The sequence below is a fragment of the Misgurnus anguillicaudatus genome, chromosome 19 (assembly GCF_027580225.2).
Source record: "Misgurnus anguillicaudatus chromosome 19, ASM2758022v2, whole genome shotgun sequence".
In the NCBI taxonomy this organism is placed as follows: Eukaryota; Metazoa; Chordata; class Actinopteri; order Cypriniformes; family Cobitidae; genus Misgurnus; species Misgurnus anguillicaudatus.
Window position 1 is genome coordinate 22,680,878 of NC_073355.2, and position 20,959 is coordinate 22,701,836.

The window sequence follows — 20,959 nt, forward strand, 5'->3', positions numbered from 1 at the left end:
TTATAGCTATACTTTGGGTTCCAATCTGTGTACATTAATTAAAGTCTGGATGTAAATGTGGTCCCTCTCCTGATGGAAATTAGATTGCACGACAATCAAGTCAGCAATAATTCTCTATTGCCCATTCCTGTTAACTATTTCCTAATTTATGGTCGTAATTGAAAGAAATACTTAATGAAGAAATCCAAATTTTTTCATTCAATTTCTGTACTGTATTACAGCTCTGGTATAGCACAAAAGCCTAAGTAAAAGGTTCTGTGGATTATAAACAGGTAATGTTTCTTTAAAGGAAAACACCACAGTTTTTCAATATTTCACTATGTTCTTACTTTAACTTGGATGAATTAACACATACCATAGCACTTAGTTTGCACTTAGGTCGAAGTGCTGCAAACTAAGTGCTCTTCTGCCATACAATATAGTTCTCATTTTTATCTGCTTAAAAAATCGCCACGTTTTATTTTGTGTGTAACTACTCGTATAACAGTCTTTAAATAGGGAAAACATGGAAGTGTTTGGTGGCTTCTAAATTCATCCCTGTTTGGATCCTAAGGAATGAATAGGGCTAAGCTAAATGCTAACACATTCACAACACAGGGTACAAAGTTTAAGTGCACGCATTGAAAAAATATAGGTATTTATTAATGCATTTAAGTTGACGTAAGAACATAGTAAAATATTGAAAACGGTGATGTTTTCCTTTAAGGAACCTTCGACTGAATGGTTCTCTGAGGAACCAAAAATAGTTCCTCTATGGCACCGCTGTTTAAAACCTTTTAAGCACCTTATTTTTAGGTGTGTATGTATGCAGTGTATGATACAGGATACTATCACTCTTAAAGGTCCAGTGTGGGTTTTTAGCGCCATCTAGCAGCGACTTTGCGAATTGCAACCAACAGCTCAGTCCACAGCACACCCCTCAAATTTGAAACACATAGAGAAGCTACAGGAGCCAGAAACATGACGTTGTCTGAGACAATGTAGGAACGAAATGCGCTCTGTAGAACTGTTTGTCCATTTAGGGCTACTGTAGAAACATAATGACGACTTCAATGAGACCCGTGGTGTATGTACATAAAAACGGCTCATTCTAAGGTAATAAAAACAATACAGTTCATTATGTAAGGTCTTTATACACCAGTTATGTATATTGCATTTCTGTCAAGAGATCATTTTAAAAGTCCCACATTGCACTTTAAATACTTGGTTAACAATACAAAATGGACAGATAGAATGTGGCTCGGAGGCAGCTTTGAGTTTGTAATTTTATGACTCGAATGTCCTGTTTATGGGATTCTCAAAGCATTGATATTAATTGATTGTGTGTGTGTGTGTTCTTCACAGATTTTCACCACTGCATCACGCAGCCCTCAATGGGAATGTGGAGGTTATATCACTGCTCCTGGAGTCTCAGGCCATAGTGGACATCAGAGACCAGAAAGGTACCAGCAGAAAAAAAACATCAATGAAAACTGTTAACTAACGTCCTGAAATCAGTGCATTAAAGGGGACATACCATGAAAATGTGACTTTTTTCATGTTTAAGTGCTATGATTGGGTCCCCAGTGCTTCTATCAACCTAGAAAATGTGAATAAAATCAACCTAGTAACTAAGTTTTGGTAAACCATTCTCCACAAGCATGTAAAAATATAGGTCATTGAAATTTGGTTTCCCATGTGATGTCAGAAGGGGATAATACTGCCCCTTAATCTGCACTATCCAACCACAACACTGCAATTTAGTGCAGAGATCAGCTCATTTGCATTTAAAAGGACACACCCAAAAACGGCACATTTTTGCTCACACCTACAAAGTGACAATTTTAAGATGCTATAATAAATTATCTAGATGGTATTTTGAGCTAAAACTTCACATATGCTATCTAGGGACAACAAACATTTATTTGACATCTTAAAAAAGTCTTGTGAAATGGCATCTTTTAGTCAACATCAATCAAGTGCTTGAACTATTTTGTCAGAACAACATTGCCTGGTAAACCACTTCCAAACAATGCATCTATTTTGCTCTTGTGTGCCCGTGGCTCAACAGATATAAAAATTGTGCTAGCTATGATAAGGTCCCAGGCAATACACATACTGAGAAAATGTATAGCTTGAATGCACTGTAAGTCGCTTTCGATAAAAGCATCTTCCAAATGCATAAGTGCACTGTAAATGTATTTGAATGTGAGTTACAGTATTAATAATCACCCCTCACTTTTTTTTAAGGGATGCGGCCTTTGCATTACGCAGCATGGCAGGGAAAGTCTGAGCCAATGAAGCTGCTGCTAAAGTCTAGTTCTTCGGTGAATGGTCAATCTGATGAGGGTCAGATCCCCCTGCACCTGGCTGCTCAACACGGACACTATGACGTGGTGAGTACACGTTGTTCTTCAAAGACACTGGGTGTGATTAAAGATCAGACATATGTTATGGGTACTGACAACCTAGAAACCAGAACCTGAGGAAAACATGCTGTGAAGCTAGATCGTTCCACGCACATGTATTTTATAAAAATTAAGACACTCTCAAGTCATTGGAAACGTCGACTGGTTTTAAGTAGAGAAGGTAGAGAAAGTATCAGCTTTCAACATACCATCATCTAGCAATTTTATAATTGCATAAAAATGATAATTTATATCTGAGAAAAATGCCAAATGTTGTCTTCTGCGTGGTTTGGCTGAAAACGTGTATTTAAAGGGACATTACACTTTTTTTGAAAATATGCTCATTTTCGAGCTCCCCTAGAGTTAAACATTTGATTTTTACGGTTTTGGAATCCATTCAGCCGATCTCCGGGTCTGGCGCTAGCACTTTTAGCATAGCTTAGCATAATTCATTTAATCTGATTAGACCATTAGCATTGTGTAATAAGTTGTGATTTTCTAGGCAGATATGTCTAGGACTAGCCTGGGTGCCAGCCGATCTTAGCCCTGCCCACAACATTTTGGAAAACGGGAAGATCGGTCTGGGGTTTCTCCGTTGAGGAGCTTTTATGCGAGGCCCAAAGCTGGTCGACCAATCAAATTGTCAGGGCGGGCTTTATACGATGATGGACAGATGATCAACAGTAACGTAATCAACCAAAGAGCGCGTATTACGCACTGCCTGAAAATAGTCCCCTTGGTTACTTTCAATAGCAGGGACTATTTTCGGGCACTGTGTAATATCACTTTAAACTTTAATGACGTGTGACATCAATAGTAATTGCTTACTATTACAAAAAAATATTATTCGATTATTCGGTACACCCTTATCTTGTAGTGTAATGCTGACTACTAACAGCTGGTTATCTGCCCTTAGTCCGAGATGCTTCTGCAGCACCAGTCGAACCCCTGCATAGTAGACAACGCTGGGAAAACTCCACTGGACCTGGCTTGTGAATTTGGCCGTGTTGGGGTAAGTCACATGCAGATTTTTGCTCACTGTCAATATCTTCATCCTAAATCTATTTGGCTTGTGTGTGTCAGTTACTGTATGTGTATGATGGTCTGTTGGCCTGCAGGTGGTCCAGCTGCTCCTGAGCAGTAACATGTGTGCAGCTCTGTTGGAGGCCAAGCCCGGAGACTCCACTGATCCAAATGGCACCAGCCCATTGCATCTGGCCGCCAAGAATGGGCACATCGACATCATCAGGTGAGACCACTCAGCCCCCCCAAAAAAGAGAAAAGTATGGATGGAGAGTCAGATGCATGGCTTAAATGCTTTTCTAAGAATAGAAGTCAAACGGCTCATGCTGGGTCACCGATGCACTTTTGTTTACCAGACACTGAAAGTAAATCAGGCCACTGTTTTAAACATCTCTCTGCATGAACAAATATTTTCCATTTTAAAATCATGGCAAAAAAAAGTTCAATGTTAGGATTAATATCAACAAACACACGCATCTCTTAAATTACTGTGATAGATAACACGTTTATGTTAAGCTGGAAAGATGACAGTAGTAACTAAAATAAAATGAGCTGTGTAGTTTAGTTTACTTAAAGTGAGCTTAAAGTTGTGTTTGATTGTTGTGGGATTATTAAATTAAATCCCTATAATGCTATTTAAGTGGTTTTCAGTTTTTCTTGTCAATGTTGTTGTTTGGTTAAATAAATAGAAGTGGTATCAGGCTGCATTGACACTGTCTGTAAGGTGTAATCATTTGATATTTTATCCATTTTTTAACTTGTCTGTTTACATTCACTGTAAGTCATAACACACTGTTTAAATTTATATCCCTCCAATATGGCATTTTAAAGGGATAGTTCACCTTAAAATGAAAATTCTGTCATCATTTACTCATCCTTGTGTTGTTCTAAACCTGTATGAATTTCTTTTATCTGATGAACACAAAAGAAGATATTTTGAGAAATGATGGTAAACACACAACAGTAAGTGACCATTGACTTCCATAGTAGGAAACAATATGTTGGAAGTATTGTGATAAATAATGAAGAAAATATTTTGATTAATGATAGTAAGCACACAGTTGATGGTACCCATTAAATTCCATCATATATTATTCCTACAATGGAAGTCAATGGTCACTATCTGCTGTGTGTTTATCATGATTTCTCGGGGTATCTTCTTTTGTGTTCATCGGAGGAGGGAAATTCAATGCTGGTTTGGAACAACATGAGGATGAGTAAATGATGACAGAGTTTTCATTTTAAAGTGAACTATCCTTTTAAACAGAAGTGCATTTTATTATTTACAAGCATAGCATGGTGCGTCAGTAATGTGTTATTTCCATTGAAAAATTGGTATTGGTATTTTTTATATTGATCGGGTACTAAATTATCATTATATTTGGGATATATATGTAGGTTTTTAATACTATCATATTTCAAGGTCATGTGTTTACTGTACATTTGATCCCCCAAAGAAAAGACACGCTTACACAACACATGCTAAAAATTGCTAGCAATGCATGCATGTTATTAATACCACAGACATAACTTCCTATATTATGGTCTACTGTGCACCACACATTCCACCCTAAAACATTAGTAAACGTTATTTGATACATGTTGAATCCCGATGAGCCACTGTCATTTGGTTTACAGCAGTGTGATAAGAAACAGTGGCATTACTGTTACAACAAGGGAATATATTAAACAGTCGTGCAGGCATTGTGTGTATCGACTGAGAGTTTAAAACACATAGCAGTTCTGGGATGGGACAGGAATGTTTGGGTGCTATTACATAAGAGAATCATTAATCATTGTGAAGGAGGAATGCTTACATGCTTGCTAACGGTGTCCTATTTATGACTTCACATGCTGATATATTTGTTCAGCTGTGGAGGTTGCTTAATATTGTTTTTCTCTTTATTGTGATCGGACTGTATGGGCATTTATATCTCCCTGTCAGTACAAGCTGTAAAGGTTTAGCATGGATCCATTATAGTTTAGGATAGTGGCTAGTGAGGAGCTTGTGACTTTATTTGATAAACCCTGGTTATTTATGGCACATATTATTTGCTTAAAAAAAACACAATTAAATACGTAACCAATATGGAGCTAATGTATTAAGCTGGTCTGTCATTTATCCGCTAGGCATGCATAGTCATAAAGAAGATCAAAAAGTCAATTGCATGATTGACTGGAAAACTGTAAAGGGTCCGGAAACTCTTAATCTTAATAATGGCAGTCGCTTTATGAGCCGTTGTGTGTGTGATGATCCGCATGCTGTGCTCTGCTCCGTGTTTGTGTGTAAATGAATTCATTTGCTTTATGAAGTGACATTATGCCAACAGACGTCCTCTCGCTGATAATGACCAGCCAATGAGTGTGCAATAATGGTGCAGGTCAGAAACCCTGAATTTACTCTCTGTCTGTAGAATAAATGCATATTTAATTTAATGTTTGCTTTATCCTAAATTCATTTGTGTCGGGTGTGGATACAGTATGTGTGTGTGAACGTTATCAGAATTTGGCCTAGAGCTCAAGCTAATTACTGTAGCGAAAATCTCTTTGATGAGCTTTAATCGATTATCACATGACTTTCCGCTGCATTGCCATTGTGCTTCTTGTGCAAATTTACATCAAGAGTCCCGCGTGTTCAAACAGGAGCTCTAGGCTTTGACTCGATCGTGCATTTCCTGTGTCGATACACAAGCTCGCTGGATTTGGTTACTGGTCAAGTGGACTTCTCAGTATCAGCTACCATATCTGTTCATGGAGAAAGGCTGTGTGTGCACGTCCCTGGCTGATACCTCTAACTGCATCCCATCCACACCCTGATACAGCCCACTGTCATCCATCATTGTGACAGTCAAACCTCCTCCGTGATCACTGAGAGACCGCACTGTCCTGCTCTTCTACCAACTAATACTACACTGCATTTGTTGGAAAATTTTGTTAGCTTATGACTGTAAATATTGTGTAGCTTAATATTTGGCAAATATGCATTATTAAAATATGTCCTGGCAGAGGATGTTTGAGGCTTTTTGGAATACTTATTCCAAAGTTTTTCTTTGCACCCTTTATTCAGTAAGTCATCCACTTTCAATGTAGTAGCAAATGCATAGATTTTTAAGGGATAATGTAGAGGCAACTATATTATCACAGAAATAAGCCAGTAGGGCTGTCACAATGATTAAATTATCGTCTCATCATGATTTCAGATCACCACAATGATTGGACATCTCTATAAAAAACACAAGGGGGAGCTGCAGTGCCTGTATAAATGAGATTGTATCAGATGGCGCTCCTTAACTGACAGTGTAACGCGATACATTGCAAAGCCACTCAATACAGTGAAAAAAACAGCATTTAAAGAAATGCTGCAAAGTAGTATGAACTGCCAGGTAAAACATACATTTCCAAATTTAGGGAAGTAAAGGATTCTGTTCTTAAGGATCTGTAAGGAATTGTTTTTTTTGTAGCCACTACAGACATGTGGTCCAGTACTAATATGACCGTAGTATGATACAGGCTACTATTTAAGGCCTGTTCTGGTATAGTCAGTTTATTTTGATTGCATTTTTATTTTCAGTTATTTTTCAGAAACTTTATTATTTTTATTTCTTATGAAGAATTTTCCGTTTTTAAATATATATTCATTAAATAATTACTTTTAAATATGTGTTAACAAAAAATGAAAATAAAATATCAAAGCAATAAAACAAAAAGTCAATTAATCGTCATAATCGTCAAAGTCCTAAAACAGGCAATTAATCATCAGAATTGCCAAAGTCAAACAACAACAACAAAAAAACAGGCAATTAATCATCATATGATAACAGTCAAAGTCCCAAAACAGGCAATAAATAATAGTAAAAAAATTGTAAAAATAGTATAAAAAAGTAAAACAGGCAATTAATCATCATAATCGCCAAAGTAAAAACAACAAAAACAACAACAGGCAATTAATCGTCATAACTGTCAAAGTCTCAAAACAGGCAATTAATCGTCATAATCATTAAAGTCCTATAGTCGACAATTAATCGTCATAAACGGCAAAGTCCTAAAACAGGCAATTAATCGCCATAATCTGCAAAGTCCTATAGCAGGCAATTAATCGTCATAATCAGCAAAGTCCTAAAACAGGCAATTAGTCATCATAATCGGCAAAGTCCTAAAACAGGCAATTAATCATCATAATTAGCAAAGTCCTATAGCAGGCCATTAATTGTCATAATCGGCAAAGTCCTAAAACAGGAAATTAATAGTCATTATCGGCAGAGTCCTAAAACAGGAAATTAATAGTCATTATCGACAAAGTCCTAAAACAGGCAATTAATCGTTATAATCTGCAAAGTCCTATAACAGACAAATAAACGTCATAATCAGCAAAGTCCTAAAACAGGCAATTAATCGTCATAATCGGCAAAGTCCTAAAACAGGCAGTTAATCGTCATAATCGGCAAAGTCCTAAAACAGGCAATTAATCGTCACAATCGGCAAAGTCCTAAAACAGGCAATTAATCGTCATAACTGTCAAAGTCTCAAAACAGGCAATTAATCGTCACAATCATTAAAGTCCTATAGCTGACAATTAATCGTCATAAACGGCAAAGTCCTAAAACAGGCAATTAATCGCCATAATCTGCAAAGTCCTATAGCAGGCAATTAATCGTCATAATCAGCAAAGTCCTAAAACAGGCAATTAGTCATCATAATCGGCAAAGTCCTAAAACAGGCAATTAATCGTCATAATTAGCAAAGTCCTATAGCAGGCCATTAATTGTCATAATCGGCAAAGTCCTAAAACAGGAAATTAATAGTCATTATCGTCAGAGTCCTAAAACAGGCAATTAATCGTCATAATCAGCAAAGTCCTAAAACAGGCAATTAATCGTCATAATCGGCAAAGTCATAAAACAGGCAATTAATCGTCGTAATCGGCAAAGTCCTAAAACAGGCAATTAATAGTCATAATCGGCAAAGTCCTAAAACAGGCAGTTAATCGTCATAATCGGCAAAGTCCTAAAACAGGCAATTAATCGTCATAATCGGCAAAGTCCTAAAACAGGCAATTAATCGTCACAATCGGCAAAGTCCTAAAACAGGCAATTAATCGGCATAATCGGCAAAGTCCTAAAACAGGCAATTAATCGTCACAATCGGCAAAGTCCTAAAACAGGCAATTAATTGTCATAACCATCACAATTTATTAGACAATTAACCATTATCAGCCAAATTTCATAATCGTGACAGCCCTACCTGGCAGTGTGATTAGGACCTGACGTGAAGCGAAGGGTCTTGTATTACACTGAAGGGGCTTATTTCAAGATAACAACTGGCTGCCTGTACATTATCCCACGTATTACACAGCTATTTAGCTTAAAAGTAAGGAAAGCAACATTAAATATTTATTTAAAAATATTTAATTAGCTTATTTTTAACAAATGCAGACCTTCCGAGAGGAAAACCTGTTTATATTCAGTATTAAGATAAGACGTTCAAATGTCTAATGTCCACATTTTTTAAACATTTGTAAATATAATGTCATATATGTTATTAAAAGACATATTTATATTTAATTTTGTGTGGTATTAAACTTTACCTGTCAAAAAGATTTGCAGCATTGGGTTTCCGTGTGTTATTAGTTTTGAGCGGTTATTATCTGTTATCTTCTTTATTTTGACAAACCTGCAAATGTCACGACTGGCCAATCAAAATCAAGCATTCCAACAAGCCGTGTAATAAGTGTTGTTAACTCTGTGGTCATGACTATAATAATGAATAGGTTCAAACTCAAGCCCTGTCACTAGCTGGAGTATCAATGCAGTAGGCGATAATTATCAATACTGCTTGTCAATACAGATGTCAACATGTGACTGTACTTGTCAGTGTACATCCTGCTGGCACAGCTCAGCTAACCCGGATGACATGGATTTAGGATTTACGCTCTGACATTGATGTCAGCAAACTATTAAAATGGTGTTAGTGGTGTGTCAAAAAGTGTTTAAAAGGTATGTGTTGACACTTGCTGTCAATCAGCCTGTCTGGACAACAATGTGTTAGATGGAAACCAGGTCCCACAGCATCTCCGCGTCCTGCCGCAACACCGTTCTGGCCTTCGGACCTAACACGGGTCCAGCTCTGATGAGCCGGAAGCTAATTATAAGCCATGTGAATGTGCAGGTTACAACAACAGAGAGAGGGCCATCATAATACTGTTAATAACATCATTAATCCAGTAACCCCAGAGGCTGTACACATGAAGCTGTATTCAAATAGATTGATGGAGTAAAGGGAAAACATGAAAGCAGGCTTTATTGGTTGTTCACATCTGTGAAAGAAATGCATCATAGCACCTGCAACATAGCTGTTACCTTTATATTACAATGCTGTCGCTATAGCTCAGAATCATGTTAACACTTTTTTGTTAATAATAATGCAGCCATTTGCCCACAAGTGAGCATGCCTGTCTAACCGGCTTTGGTGGTCTCCAAGATGAGCCAGTACCAGATGACACAAAAACGGTCATACACGTGTACATGTGCTCATCCAACCAGTCAATGTGTTATTTAATCTCTTGCATTTTTCAATGGGGTCATGCACTAGAGGATATTACCTGAACCTGAAACGGTGCATTTTGGCAGCTAATTATGGAGAAAGATGTCTGATGTGCGAGGGCCGAGATTTCTGCTCTTACACCGTTTCCCGTCCTCTCATGATGAGCAATGACTCAGACCACCTGTGTTTGCTGATGTCCTGCGGCTGTAATTGAATTTACTCTAGCGTCAGAGCCTCAAACTCTTTGTAATAGACGGTTTATCATTCTAGGGAAGGTTTTGATCAGCGGGTACTAGTCTTGCAATATACCATGTGCACCGCCACCATAAGGACAAAATAGATTTTGTTGGCACCTGTGAAAGTTCACTGCTATCTGTGTGAGTGGTTACTAATGCTGTGATGTGGTTTGCTAGTGTTTTCTGGATGTTGGATCAGCAGGTGGTTGCTTACTGGCCCAAGTCCCCTACTGAATAGCCCAGCCTGGTTTTAGCTGGTTAAACCGGTGCAGCAGGCTGGTTTTAAAGGGGTTTTGGACACTTTTTAGGCTGGAAGACCAGCTGACCCGCCATCTTAAAATAGAAGTAGATGTTTTAAGATGGTCCTCCCAGCCTGGTTAAGCTCAGCTGGTGGGTCAGTTTGTCTCCCAGCCTGACCAGCTAAGATAAAAATTGGCCTAAACCAATTAAAACCAGCCTGCTACACCAGCTAATACCACTGGGAGTCTACCAGCATAGGCTGGTTTTAGCTGGTATTTTCAGTAGGGTCGTAAGTCTTCCTTAAGTCTTATTCATTTTATTCTCAGAAAATAAGGTACAAAAGCTATCACTGGGATGGTATCCTTCTAAAAAGTTTAATTAAATAGTTTACAGTGGTATCTCAAAGCTACCTAAATGGTACATATTAGGACCTTTTTAAAGGCTACCGGCCCAGAGACAGCTTTTGTACCTTTATTTCTGACAGTCTAGCCTCCATATGAGCTTTAGTGATAGTGATGCTTGTCTTGCCAAAAAAACACAAATTCGATTCTTGTTAAGCTCTAGGGACTGAATTCTCTTGTCAGATATAAGCAGTATTATCACAGTTTACAGTACAGTAGTTCAGCCTCGAGCCAACAGTTGTCACTAATTTTGTCCTCCCATAACAGATTGCTGATTCAGGCTGGCATCGACATCAACAGGCAGACTAAAGCAGGCACGGCCCTACATGAAGCAGCTTTGTGTGGGAAGACTGATGTGGTGCGCCTCCTGCTGGATGTAAGAAGACATTTTGCATTTCTTTTTTTGCAGTTTATTGATCACCAAGCAGGAAATTTGGTGCACAACAGCAGCAACAAATACAGCATGTTGTGCATGTAAAGAATGGGCTGTTGCATGGGAAAAGATTTGGCAAGTGGAGAAAAGTAAAAATGTTTGGATGCTGTGAACCTTTGGACAGAGTAATAGCCTAAAGGGAAAAGTCTCAATAAAGGTCAATTCTTCTAAATTACATAATCTTATTCTGAAATTAATTATCTTATTTATTATTAATTTACATTCTCAGAAGAAAGGTCCAAAAGCTGTCACTGGATCAGTACTCTTTCAATAAGTACACATTTGTACCTAAAGGGTGCGTACTAGTACCTCAAAGGTCAGTTGTGTTCAAAATTATTCATACCCATGCCAAATTTTTATTTATGTTGATTTTTTTATTTGGTAAATGAAAAGCTTCTGACTGATATGACACACGGAAGTGGACAAAGACTGAAAAACAGTTATTCATTACTCATACCCCAGATCTTATCGCAAAATTCTCAGGAAATGCAATCTTCTGCGTCATTTTAAATTCTGTTTACTGTTAACTTTTAATATGTTCTCGAGCATAACTTTATATTCAGAAGAGCTGATACACCTGTGTGCTGGTCAGTTTCTGGTCAGTTGCAAGTTATGGGTAAAATCAAAGAGCTTAGTGTGGACCTTCGGTTATGTGTGGATGCTCCCAAGAAAGAGAAAGGCTACAAAGGTATTTCCAAATGTTTTCAAGTAGCAGTGGCCACTGCGCAAAGATTATTAAAAAGTGTCACACTGTAGAAAATCTAAAAAGATATGGTAGGAGCCAAAAGTGACCCATGCAGTGGCAAGACTGGTAGTGTGGGAGGCTAGGAATCCAAGGATCACAAGCAAAGCCATCATAAATAATTTAAACAATGCTGGTAACAAAGCAGACACTCCAGAGAACACTGCACAAGGCTTGCCTCCATGGACACCTATCAGAGGGCTGCGATTCTTCAGGACAGACACAGAAAAGCTCGTCTAGCCTTTGCAAAAGCTTACCTGGACAAGGAAGATGCCTTTTTATCATCGATTCTATGGTCTGATGAAACATAATTTAGTTGTTTGGAAATAGGAATGAGATTTTGTTTGGAATGGTTTTTTTGTATGTGCCAGTCAACCTTATAAAAGTAAATGGCATTATGAAAAAAGAAGACTGCATTCTGAACCAAAACATCAAACAGTATGCAAAAAAAACATGACCTGGGCGATCCAAAGCACACAGCAAAAGTGGTCAAGAAATGGTTGGCGGAGAACAATGTCGTTTTGGAGTCCAAACCTGAATTCAATTAATAATTTGTGGAGAGAACTAAAGACCAAAGTGATGGCAAGGAAGCCTTACAACCTTCAAGGACCTGGAAATCTATGCAAAAGAGAAGTGCTCCAAAATCCCTGTGGAAATGTGCAAAAACCTTGTCACCAACTATGAAAACCATTTGACAGCTGTGACGAAAAGTAAAGGCTTCGCCATTAATTATTGAGAACAGGTATGAATAATTTTGGGTGTGACATTTTGTCAAAATGTAAATAGAAGGGAAAACATAGCTACTATTTTTTTATTAATATCTCTAACACATCTTCGTACAGTCTTTGCCCATGTTCTTGTGTCATTCCAGCCAGAAGATGCATATTTGTCAAATATAAATTTACCATAATTAAAAATTTGGCCTGAATTATTTTGAGCACAACTGTACATAACGTACTGTGCAAAAGTCTTGGGCCACCACCACCAGACTTGTTGTTTTAGAAGTTTTAATGTCCATCCATATTTATTTTTCAATCTATTTTATTAAGATACAAAAAAATAAATAATAAAATTTTCAGGACTAAATGTCTTCTTTAGGCATCGTCTGTGTTAATTGTGACCTCTCTTTGCAATAAACACATCTTGAGCGTTTTTGAGCAGAATGATGTAAAAATACAATTTTTTTAAAATTAGAAATGAGGATTTAATTTTATTTAAAGGTGCAGTGTGTAAATTTTAGGGGCATCTAGCGGTGAGGTTGCGTATTGCAACCAACGGCTCAGTCCACTGTCACCCCTAGCTTCAGAAATGCATAGAGAAAATACAGTAGCCACCACCGGAAAAACATGTCATCAACGGAGACAACTTAGAAAAAAAAGCTTGTCCGTTAAGGGCTTTTGTAGAAACATGGCGGCACAAAATGGCGACTTCCACTGAAGGGGACCCTAGGTGCATGTAGATAAAACGTCTCATTCTAAGGTAATAAAATCATAATGGTTCCTTATTAAAAGGTATTTATACACCCCTTATAATATAGGTTTGTATATTATTTTGCATTTCTGTCAAAAGATCCTTTTAAAAATTACACACTGCACCTTTAAGAGATCCTGCAGTTTCCTGCTATTGCTCAAGTGGAAGGGGAGTTTACCCTAAAAACTTGACACGTCAGTTGACATTTTTATACAGTTTTTAATACTATATACACATTTCCTGTATTTTCTGGATGTGTTCTATTAAAGAGACTGAGAAACAATTATATATGATCGCTATAACATTGCAAAAACAACACATCTAATTCTGGCAAGACTTTGCACAGTACTGTATAACTACCTAAATGGCACATATTAGGATCTTTTTAAAAGAAACTGTCCCATTGACTGATTTTGTGTCGTTTTTGCTGACAGGGTAGGGTAAAACAAACTATAAATAATTTTTAAAATATCAATATCTAAGAAACTGTTTGCCCACCCACAGTCATTATGGTGTAACTAACATGCAGAAAGCCATTTTGTTGTCATGTTACAAGAAAACTGTAAAACAGGAAATTACATCAAAGATTTAAGAAAAAGAGATAAAAGTCATATATATCATGAAAGTCATTGTCAATAGGTCCTAAAAATGACCAATTATTACTTCACGCCTGCATCCAATAGAGTGGCATAAATGCAACAGTGAGAAACACATACAGCCAGACAGCGCTGGACATCGTCTACCAGTTCACAGCCACCCAGGCCAGCCGTGAGATCAAACAGATGCTGCGAGGTGAGACAAAACAACTGAAAAGTGAGTGTAAGCTGCTCTTTGGAAATATGATGTACAAAAAGGTGTCATGTGTGTATATTGTGGATGTGTTGTGATGTGTTTATTTTCATACAGATGCCTCAGCAGCCTTGCAGGTCAGGGCTGTGAAGGACTACTGCAACAATTATGACCTGACAAGCCTTAACATCAAGGCTGGAGATGTTATTACGGTAATACATTTTAAAGGCCTAAATTAATTTATTAGATTTAAAAGAGTTTATATTTTTCTGTTTCATTAATTTTTACAAAACTTGGATGTAAACATTAGACTTTCCAGATTAATTTTTTTGTAATCATATCAGTTATTTCTGTGCAATTTTAGATGTAGTCAGCAGAGGGCGCTGTTGCACATGGTTTCCTGTAGATCAGGGGTTTTTAAACTAATTTTGTCAGGCGAATCAAATCTTTACTAAAAAGTACCCACTGCGATTTTAAGTAAATATTTTAATAAGTTAATAACACATTTGCGCATTAAACTTCAAAAACATTTTTCATCCGTTTTAAAATGTTAATCAGTATTATTTTACATGGGACTTTTCTGTTATTGAACCTTTTCTGGTCCTCAGTTTTCTGATATATTGCAAGGTGTGTTCGACTTCATGGGGAGCAGCAATAAGCGACAAGTATGACATCAAAGTATCTATGAAGAAATCTGATGTCGCATCGCTCTCGTGATACTTTGACGTCATACACTTGTCGGTTCAGTGCCACATGACGTGTGTTGCGTTGCGATAAAAAAAAACACACAGCAACAAAAACACACACATCACAAGTTAACATTAACACAACGTATTTTTCAAATAAATAAATAAGTAAATAAGTGTGTTGTGTAAATGTCACATGACATGCAGATTAAGCAAATAAAACACATAATTTTGTTTAGTAGGCCTAAGTGTTTTATTTAGAATTTTTATTTTAAAATTATTTATTTACATTTTATAATTTAATTGTTATCACAAATTCAGTTTGGGAAACCATGCTATAGATGATTTAAATCTAGTTTCTGAACTGATTTGTTTTTTAAGGAGAACCCCAGACCCATATAATTAAAATAAGTGGCTTCTCAACTGGCTTGTGTTTAGGATCAGATGGTGTCCAAACACACTGCCAGAACTTGAAGCACAAAAGCACTGAACCATTAAAATTTGTCTGTAATTGTTTTCTCTATTACATAAGAATTTACAAAACAAATGCATGGTGGTCATCACAATAATAATTATAATAATAATTATTATTATTATTGTGCTTGTTGCAAGTTAAACCTTTAGTATGTTTCTGAATCAAACATTCTGCAATTGCAGTTTTTTTATGTTTTTTCCCTACTATCCACAACCTCTGTCAGACATGTGGCACAGTTTGGATTTACAACCCTGATTTACATGCATCTTCTCTTACACAGTTTAATTGTGCATATGATGGCTTCAGTACTAAAGGTGATCATATATTGCCATTATAAATCTTAAATAAAGGTGCTGATTATAAACAATTATTGCTAGGTGCTGGAGCAACATCCAGATGGAAGGTGGAAGGGCTGCATTCATGATAACCGCACAGGAAATGACAGAGTGGGCTACTTCCCTTGCAGCATAGTGGAGGTGATCAGTAAGAGGCCCGGGACTACGGGTAAGAGAGGACAGTATGCGTGTCAATGCTCAATATATCTTGCGCACACTCACAGATACAAAAGCAATACTGCTGAACTCACATGACCTGGATTCTGTTTGCAGACAGCTGTTTATGCCGCTCATTTGCATTGCAGGGAGACCCGACAGAGCCATCTGTTTTTGTGTCAACATAAACAGGGGAAATGGCAAGCATATTTAGCTTGTATCTAATTTCTTAATGCTCCGTTTTTTTACGGCGGTTAAGGCTGTGAGGAAGTTCAGCCAAAGTGTTAATGATTATTAGCTATGTTGTGGCTGAAATACGCCCTCTGCTGGTCAAGAGAATCACTCGTTCTGTACTGTATACAGTCAGTGTTGTCATCAGATACTCTGTTTAAACAGACAGTCCACAGTTTATCCAGTCATGTGGGTAATCTGACACAATCTTACAGCCAATTAGAATATGTTGATGTGGATTTCCACAAACAGATACAGAGCAAAACTGTTTATATTGGTTCCCACAGGTCCTTAAAATCCTTGAAAGTTTGTGAATCTGGGGGAAAAATTCAAGGCCCTGGGAAGTTTTTGAAGATATGCATACATACATACAGGTCATTGAAAGTGCTTAAATCTATTTTATGCAAAAGTTTTCTGGAAAAAAATCCATATTATTCCCTGTGTAGCATAGGATAATATTATAAAAATTCTAGACTTTTTAAGCACACATGCTAAACTGTTCGCTTTAAATGCTTAAAAAATCTTCTGTATGTGAATGTTGATTCATACCAAAATGCTTTTTTGCATAGTTCTGTTTGACACATGAAAACGTCTCGGGTTACGTACAGTATGTAACTGTTGTTCCTGAGAAGTGAACAAGGTGCTGCGTCTCCCTTGCCATACTTCCTGAGTCCCTGTAACGCCATCTTTGACAATATTTCAGATAGCAATATACTTCCTGGCTCCCGCGTCACCCTGTCTTTGTCATTAAGCCTTCACCATTGGTTGAATTTGATATACACATTTAGATGCACTTACTCTTGGAGGCGTCCCCAAAGTGTCACCGCAGTGACGCAGCGTGAGTTCCCTCGAAAGGGAACTGTAACAATGTATCTTAAAAGGTACAAAACACAATGTAACCTTGCTCTCACTTGAAATGTGTCCCCTCACTTAGTCCTTGAATTTTGAGGGTATTGGACCTGGAAAGTCCTTGAAAGGTCCTTGAATTTGAAGTTAACTAAGGTGTGGGATCCCTGATTGGTATGTGGGGAACATACAGATTTTTTGTTACTTTACATAAGCCAAGTTATAGAAATATTTTACCCAAATATAAAAATTCTCTCATAAATTACTCATCCGCATGTCATCTCAGATAAAGGACTTCCTTCCTTCAGTTGAACACAAATTTTAAATAAACTCATTCCCCGCCAGCCTTTTTTTTAAAAAAGTTGCTTCCCAGCATTTTATTTTTAATTTTCACAAAAGTTTCACAAAAAGCCTTCCAGGAAAAATGTATAAACATACAAATATATCAAAATCCTATCTATATTTTTTTCTCTGCTCATAAACTCTTAAATATGGGTATTTTTCTTTAAAAAAATACAAATTATTTAGCAAAAAGCTGAAATAATTGCGTTTTCGTGAAGGAATTTTGTTAGAGATCAGATTCAGAACGATTATCAAAACATACACAGAGTTTAAAATTAGTAAAAAAATGTTTGCTTCAGTTTTTTTTATAAATTGGGTAAGTGCGCATCTAGTGGATAATCGCGGTATTACAGATAATAAAACATAAAAATTTATCAGGAACACGTTTTTTATGCAAATGTTTTCTCTTAATTGACAAGACAACTCGTCAATGGTGGGAAAAGAGTTAAAATGCTGTCATGGTATTCTGTATGAGGGTTAACATGACAAAGCTCCATAAAGCACATAAATCACATTTATCATATATGTTTTAAAAAAAAGAAATGGTATTTTTTTGAGAGTGTTTGTGAACTTATTTAGTGCTCTGCGTATCCACAGAAACAAAGATCAGTAAAGTAAGTTCAAAATGGTGACACGTTGATAACTTTGAATCTCATTGGTTCTCACATGTCTTTTGACTAGTTGTCATATGCGTGTTGAGTAAATTATGAGAGAATTTTCATAGGAGTAAATTATTTAAGCAGTCTTTTACGGGGCAACAACCCTTATAATGCCTATAAATTCTTTGAGGTGAAAGTTTTTGGTTTGTGTCGCAGGAACACTCAGTGGGTATAAGTAAGCAGACTCCTCTGTTCACACATGCAAACTTTCAATACTCAATCGAGAGTGTTTATGTTTATGGCTCTGTTTGGAAATAAGAGCACTGGTCTAATCTGTGTTCATTGTGACTCATGTTTCGCTAAGTTTTAGTGTCTGTGTCTTCATCTGTACAGCTTTGCTACTGAAGCTCCACTCCATTCATGTTTCCTGCTTTGCTTTTTACAGATATGCCATTTTTCAACATTTACAGCTTAAACTTTAGATTTTATTTTAAATTTCAACTTAAATAATTTTGGTCTTGTTTTTAAGTTTTTATACATAAAACAAAAAAAATTGCTAAAAACAAAATTTTGTTAGATGAACTTGGTTTTAGATTATATACAGATTATCAATGTTTTTCAAACAATAAATCTTAATTTCTTGAGCAAATATGCATTTTAGACTTGTTTAAAGGTCCCGTTCTTCCTGTGTTTTTGAAGCTTTGATTGTGTTACAGTGCGCAATATAACATGTGTTCATGTTTCACGTTTAAAAAACACATTATTTTTCACACAATTTACTTATCTGTATAGCGCTGTTTTCACTGTCCTAAAAACGGGTCTTCCTTGTTCTATGAAGTCCCTCCTTCAGAAATACGTAACGAGTTCTGATTGTGTAGTTTGTTTAGTGTGTTGTGATTCAATAGCAGCTTAGCTTGCCGTTAGCTTAGCTGGCGACTGACGTATTCCTTTGGGCGGAGTTTAGTCAAAAAACTGTTCTACTGACGTCATTAAAGCAGGACGTAGAGGACTGTAGTCCAAACCGATCGTTCGCTGTAGGCTTTGAAAGGGGAATTTTGTTAAAGAAAATATATCACCTGGCAGTGAACTTTGAGCTTTATCATTTTACACATGTATTATTTATGCTATTATAGCAACTAGGCTTTAAAAAATGGGATCAGGAAGAACGTGACCTTTAAAGGATGTCTGTACTGGAAAACAATTCCAAATATTGTTCATGTAGCTTACTAGAGCATTGTATTAATAGCAGCACAAAGGTTGAGGGTTCGATCCAGGGGAACACGTACACTATTACAATGTAACCCTGAAATGCAAGTTGCTTTGATTAAAAGCGTCTGACAAGTGCATAAGAGTAAACGTAAGAAAGTACATTTTTGCAGTGATTTATATTTATATTTTACCCCTTACTATGACCTGCTGTACACACATGGTCAGTTCTCTCTCTCACAATTTCACCCACACACAGACTTGCTGAAAAGAATCACACATACCAAACTACTCATTTGCGGAGCTGGTAAATATCAAAATCTGTTACTGATTCAGGCATTTAAAGAACCGTCCTAAGAAACAAGACTTTGCATTTCATCAAAACCATCATCAACCAACCCATTCCACACACATTGTTTATATTTCCAATATATATGTATATTTTGAAAGCTACGAGAGGCTGTGCTATATTGTGAAAATAGCCACGACTGAAAAGCATTAAATATCATTTTGTAAGTAAATATCATTGGACTTCAGTTGATTCACACCAGACAGCTCAATAACAAAACCCAACCCAGCAGCTTTCTAATTCCTTCCTTTTGATTTGTCTTTTATGGTTTTGCTGTTTTGAATTTTGTGATTTGTTGTGATTTTTGTGTTTGATTAATTTGCTTTCCCTCTCTTATGTGTAATTGTTTTTGTTTGTTGTGGTGGTGGGTGCTGTGTTGGTGTATCCAGGTTCATGGAGTTCAGTCACATGTACCCAACAGTATCAAAAGATACAGCTCTGTGGGCCGGTGTGCGGCCCTGTGTCGCCCGCCGTTGCCATGGTGAATGGGGACTCGTATCATGAGATTCATATCCTGCCGCCTCCTCCACCTCCGCCACCACATTCCCATCTGCCACTTTTTACTTCCTTTGGCTATAGCAGGTCCCCAAACACCTCAGGAGAGCCACACAGTGGACAAGGTACAGATCCCCTAATCTGTCTCCACTGTATTATTATTATTATTATTCACAAAGCTTTAAGGAATATCTTGTATTACAATATTTCTCTGCTCAATAATTCCAATACTTCCTTAAAGTTTTCTGAAATGTTTACTCTTTATTTAAGCAATACGTTTAATTTTATTTTCTTACATTATTTTGGTCTTCGATTATTTATTTTTTAGATGCCAACAATGACCCAGATTTCAATAGTAAGTTCCCAGTACCCGCACAAAAGAGGTCCATAGACCTCTCTTTGTTGAAGCTCCTCTACTTTTTCCCGATCTTATTATCTCGTGGTACATTTTCCCTCTATCTCTGTGATGACCGCACCTGGGATTCACATTTTGACATCTGACTCATAGGGAATGCACAGCCACTCTTTCACCCTCCATACCCGCAGCTCCGCAACCATCAGTCGTTGTGTGATGTCAGTAAACATCTGTCTGTCTCATTTCTCCAGTGTTTTCGTGTGTCCATTCGAATACTAACGCACTGATTTTTTCAGCGAATGTGTATGAAGAGATTTTAAAGAGGCATGAAGATGTTTTTTTGTGGGTCAATGTATATTGGAATATGAAGACGTCTGCTATAGTAATGGATGATCTGTAATCATTTGGCTCACATGGAATCCACAGAACGGCATTACTCCCTTCATTTAACACAGTTGGTCATAATTAAATCGTTTTTAGCTGAATGTCCTATAAAACTAATACAGAAAAATCGTCAGATTCCATGTGGGCCTTGTGAAATGAACATTACAGTGTTGAAAACTTTGTAAGACATTGTCTATTTAATGCTTAAAGATAGCTATTGTCTGTGTATAAGCACTTGT

General features: G+C 37.0%; 1 protein-coding gene across 13 annotated transcripts in view; it reads left to right on the top strand.

The window, feature by feature from the left end:
* The window catches only part of caskin1 (CASK interacting protein 1), a 91,697-nt gene that overhangs the window by 57,576 nt on the left and 13,162 nt on the right, over positions 1–20,959 (top strand). For 6 of the 13 annotated variants that reach the window (XR_012359190.1, XM_073857166.1, XM_055193023.2 and 3 more), the window contains exons 3-12: positions 1,345–1,442; positions 2,230–2,375; positions 3,304–3,399; positions 3,506–3,636; positions 11,095–11,203; positions 14,156–14,285; positions 14,379–14,473; positions 15,800–15,926; positions 19,876–20,106; positions 20,310–20,336. Coding sequence is in view for 12 of the 13 variants with exons in the window: in XM_073857166.1 (XP_073713267.1) it covers positions 1,345–1,442; positions 2,230–2,375; positions 3,304–3,399; positions 3,506–3,636; positions 11,095–11,203; positions 14,156–14,285; positions 14,379–14,473; positions 15,800–15,926; positions 19,876–20,106; positions 20,310–20,336 (1,190 nt within the window). In the remaining variant the exon portion in view is untranslated. The remainder of the gene's footprint in view (positions 1–1,344; positions 1,443–2,229; positions 2,376–3,303; positions 3,400–3,505; positions 3,637–11,094; positions 11,204–14,155; positions 14,286–14,378; positions 14,474–15,799; positions 15,927–19,875; positions 20,107–20,309; positions 20,337–20,959) is intronic. The other 7 variants (XM_073857168.1, XM_073857171.1, XM_073857172.1 and 4 more) reach the window with 4 other exon arrangements.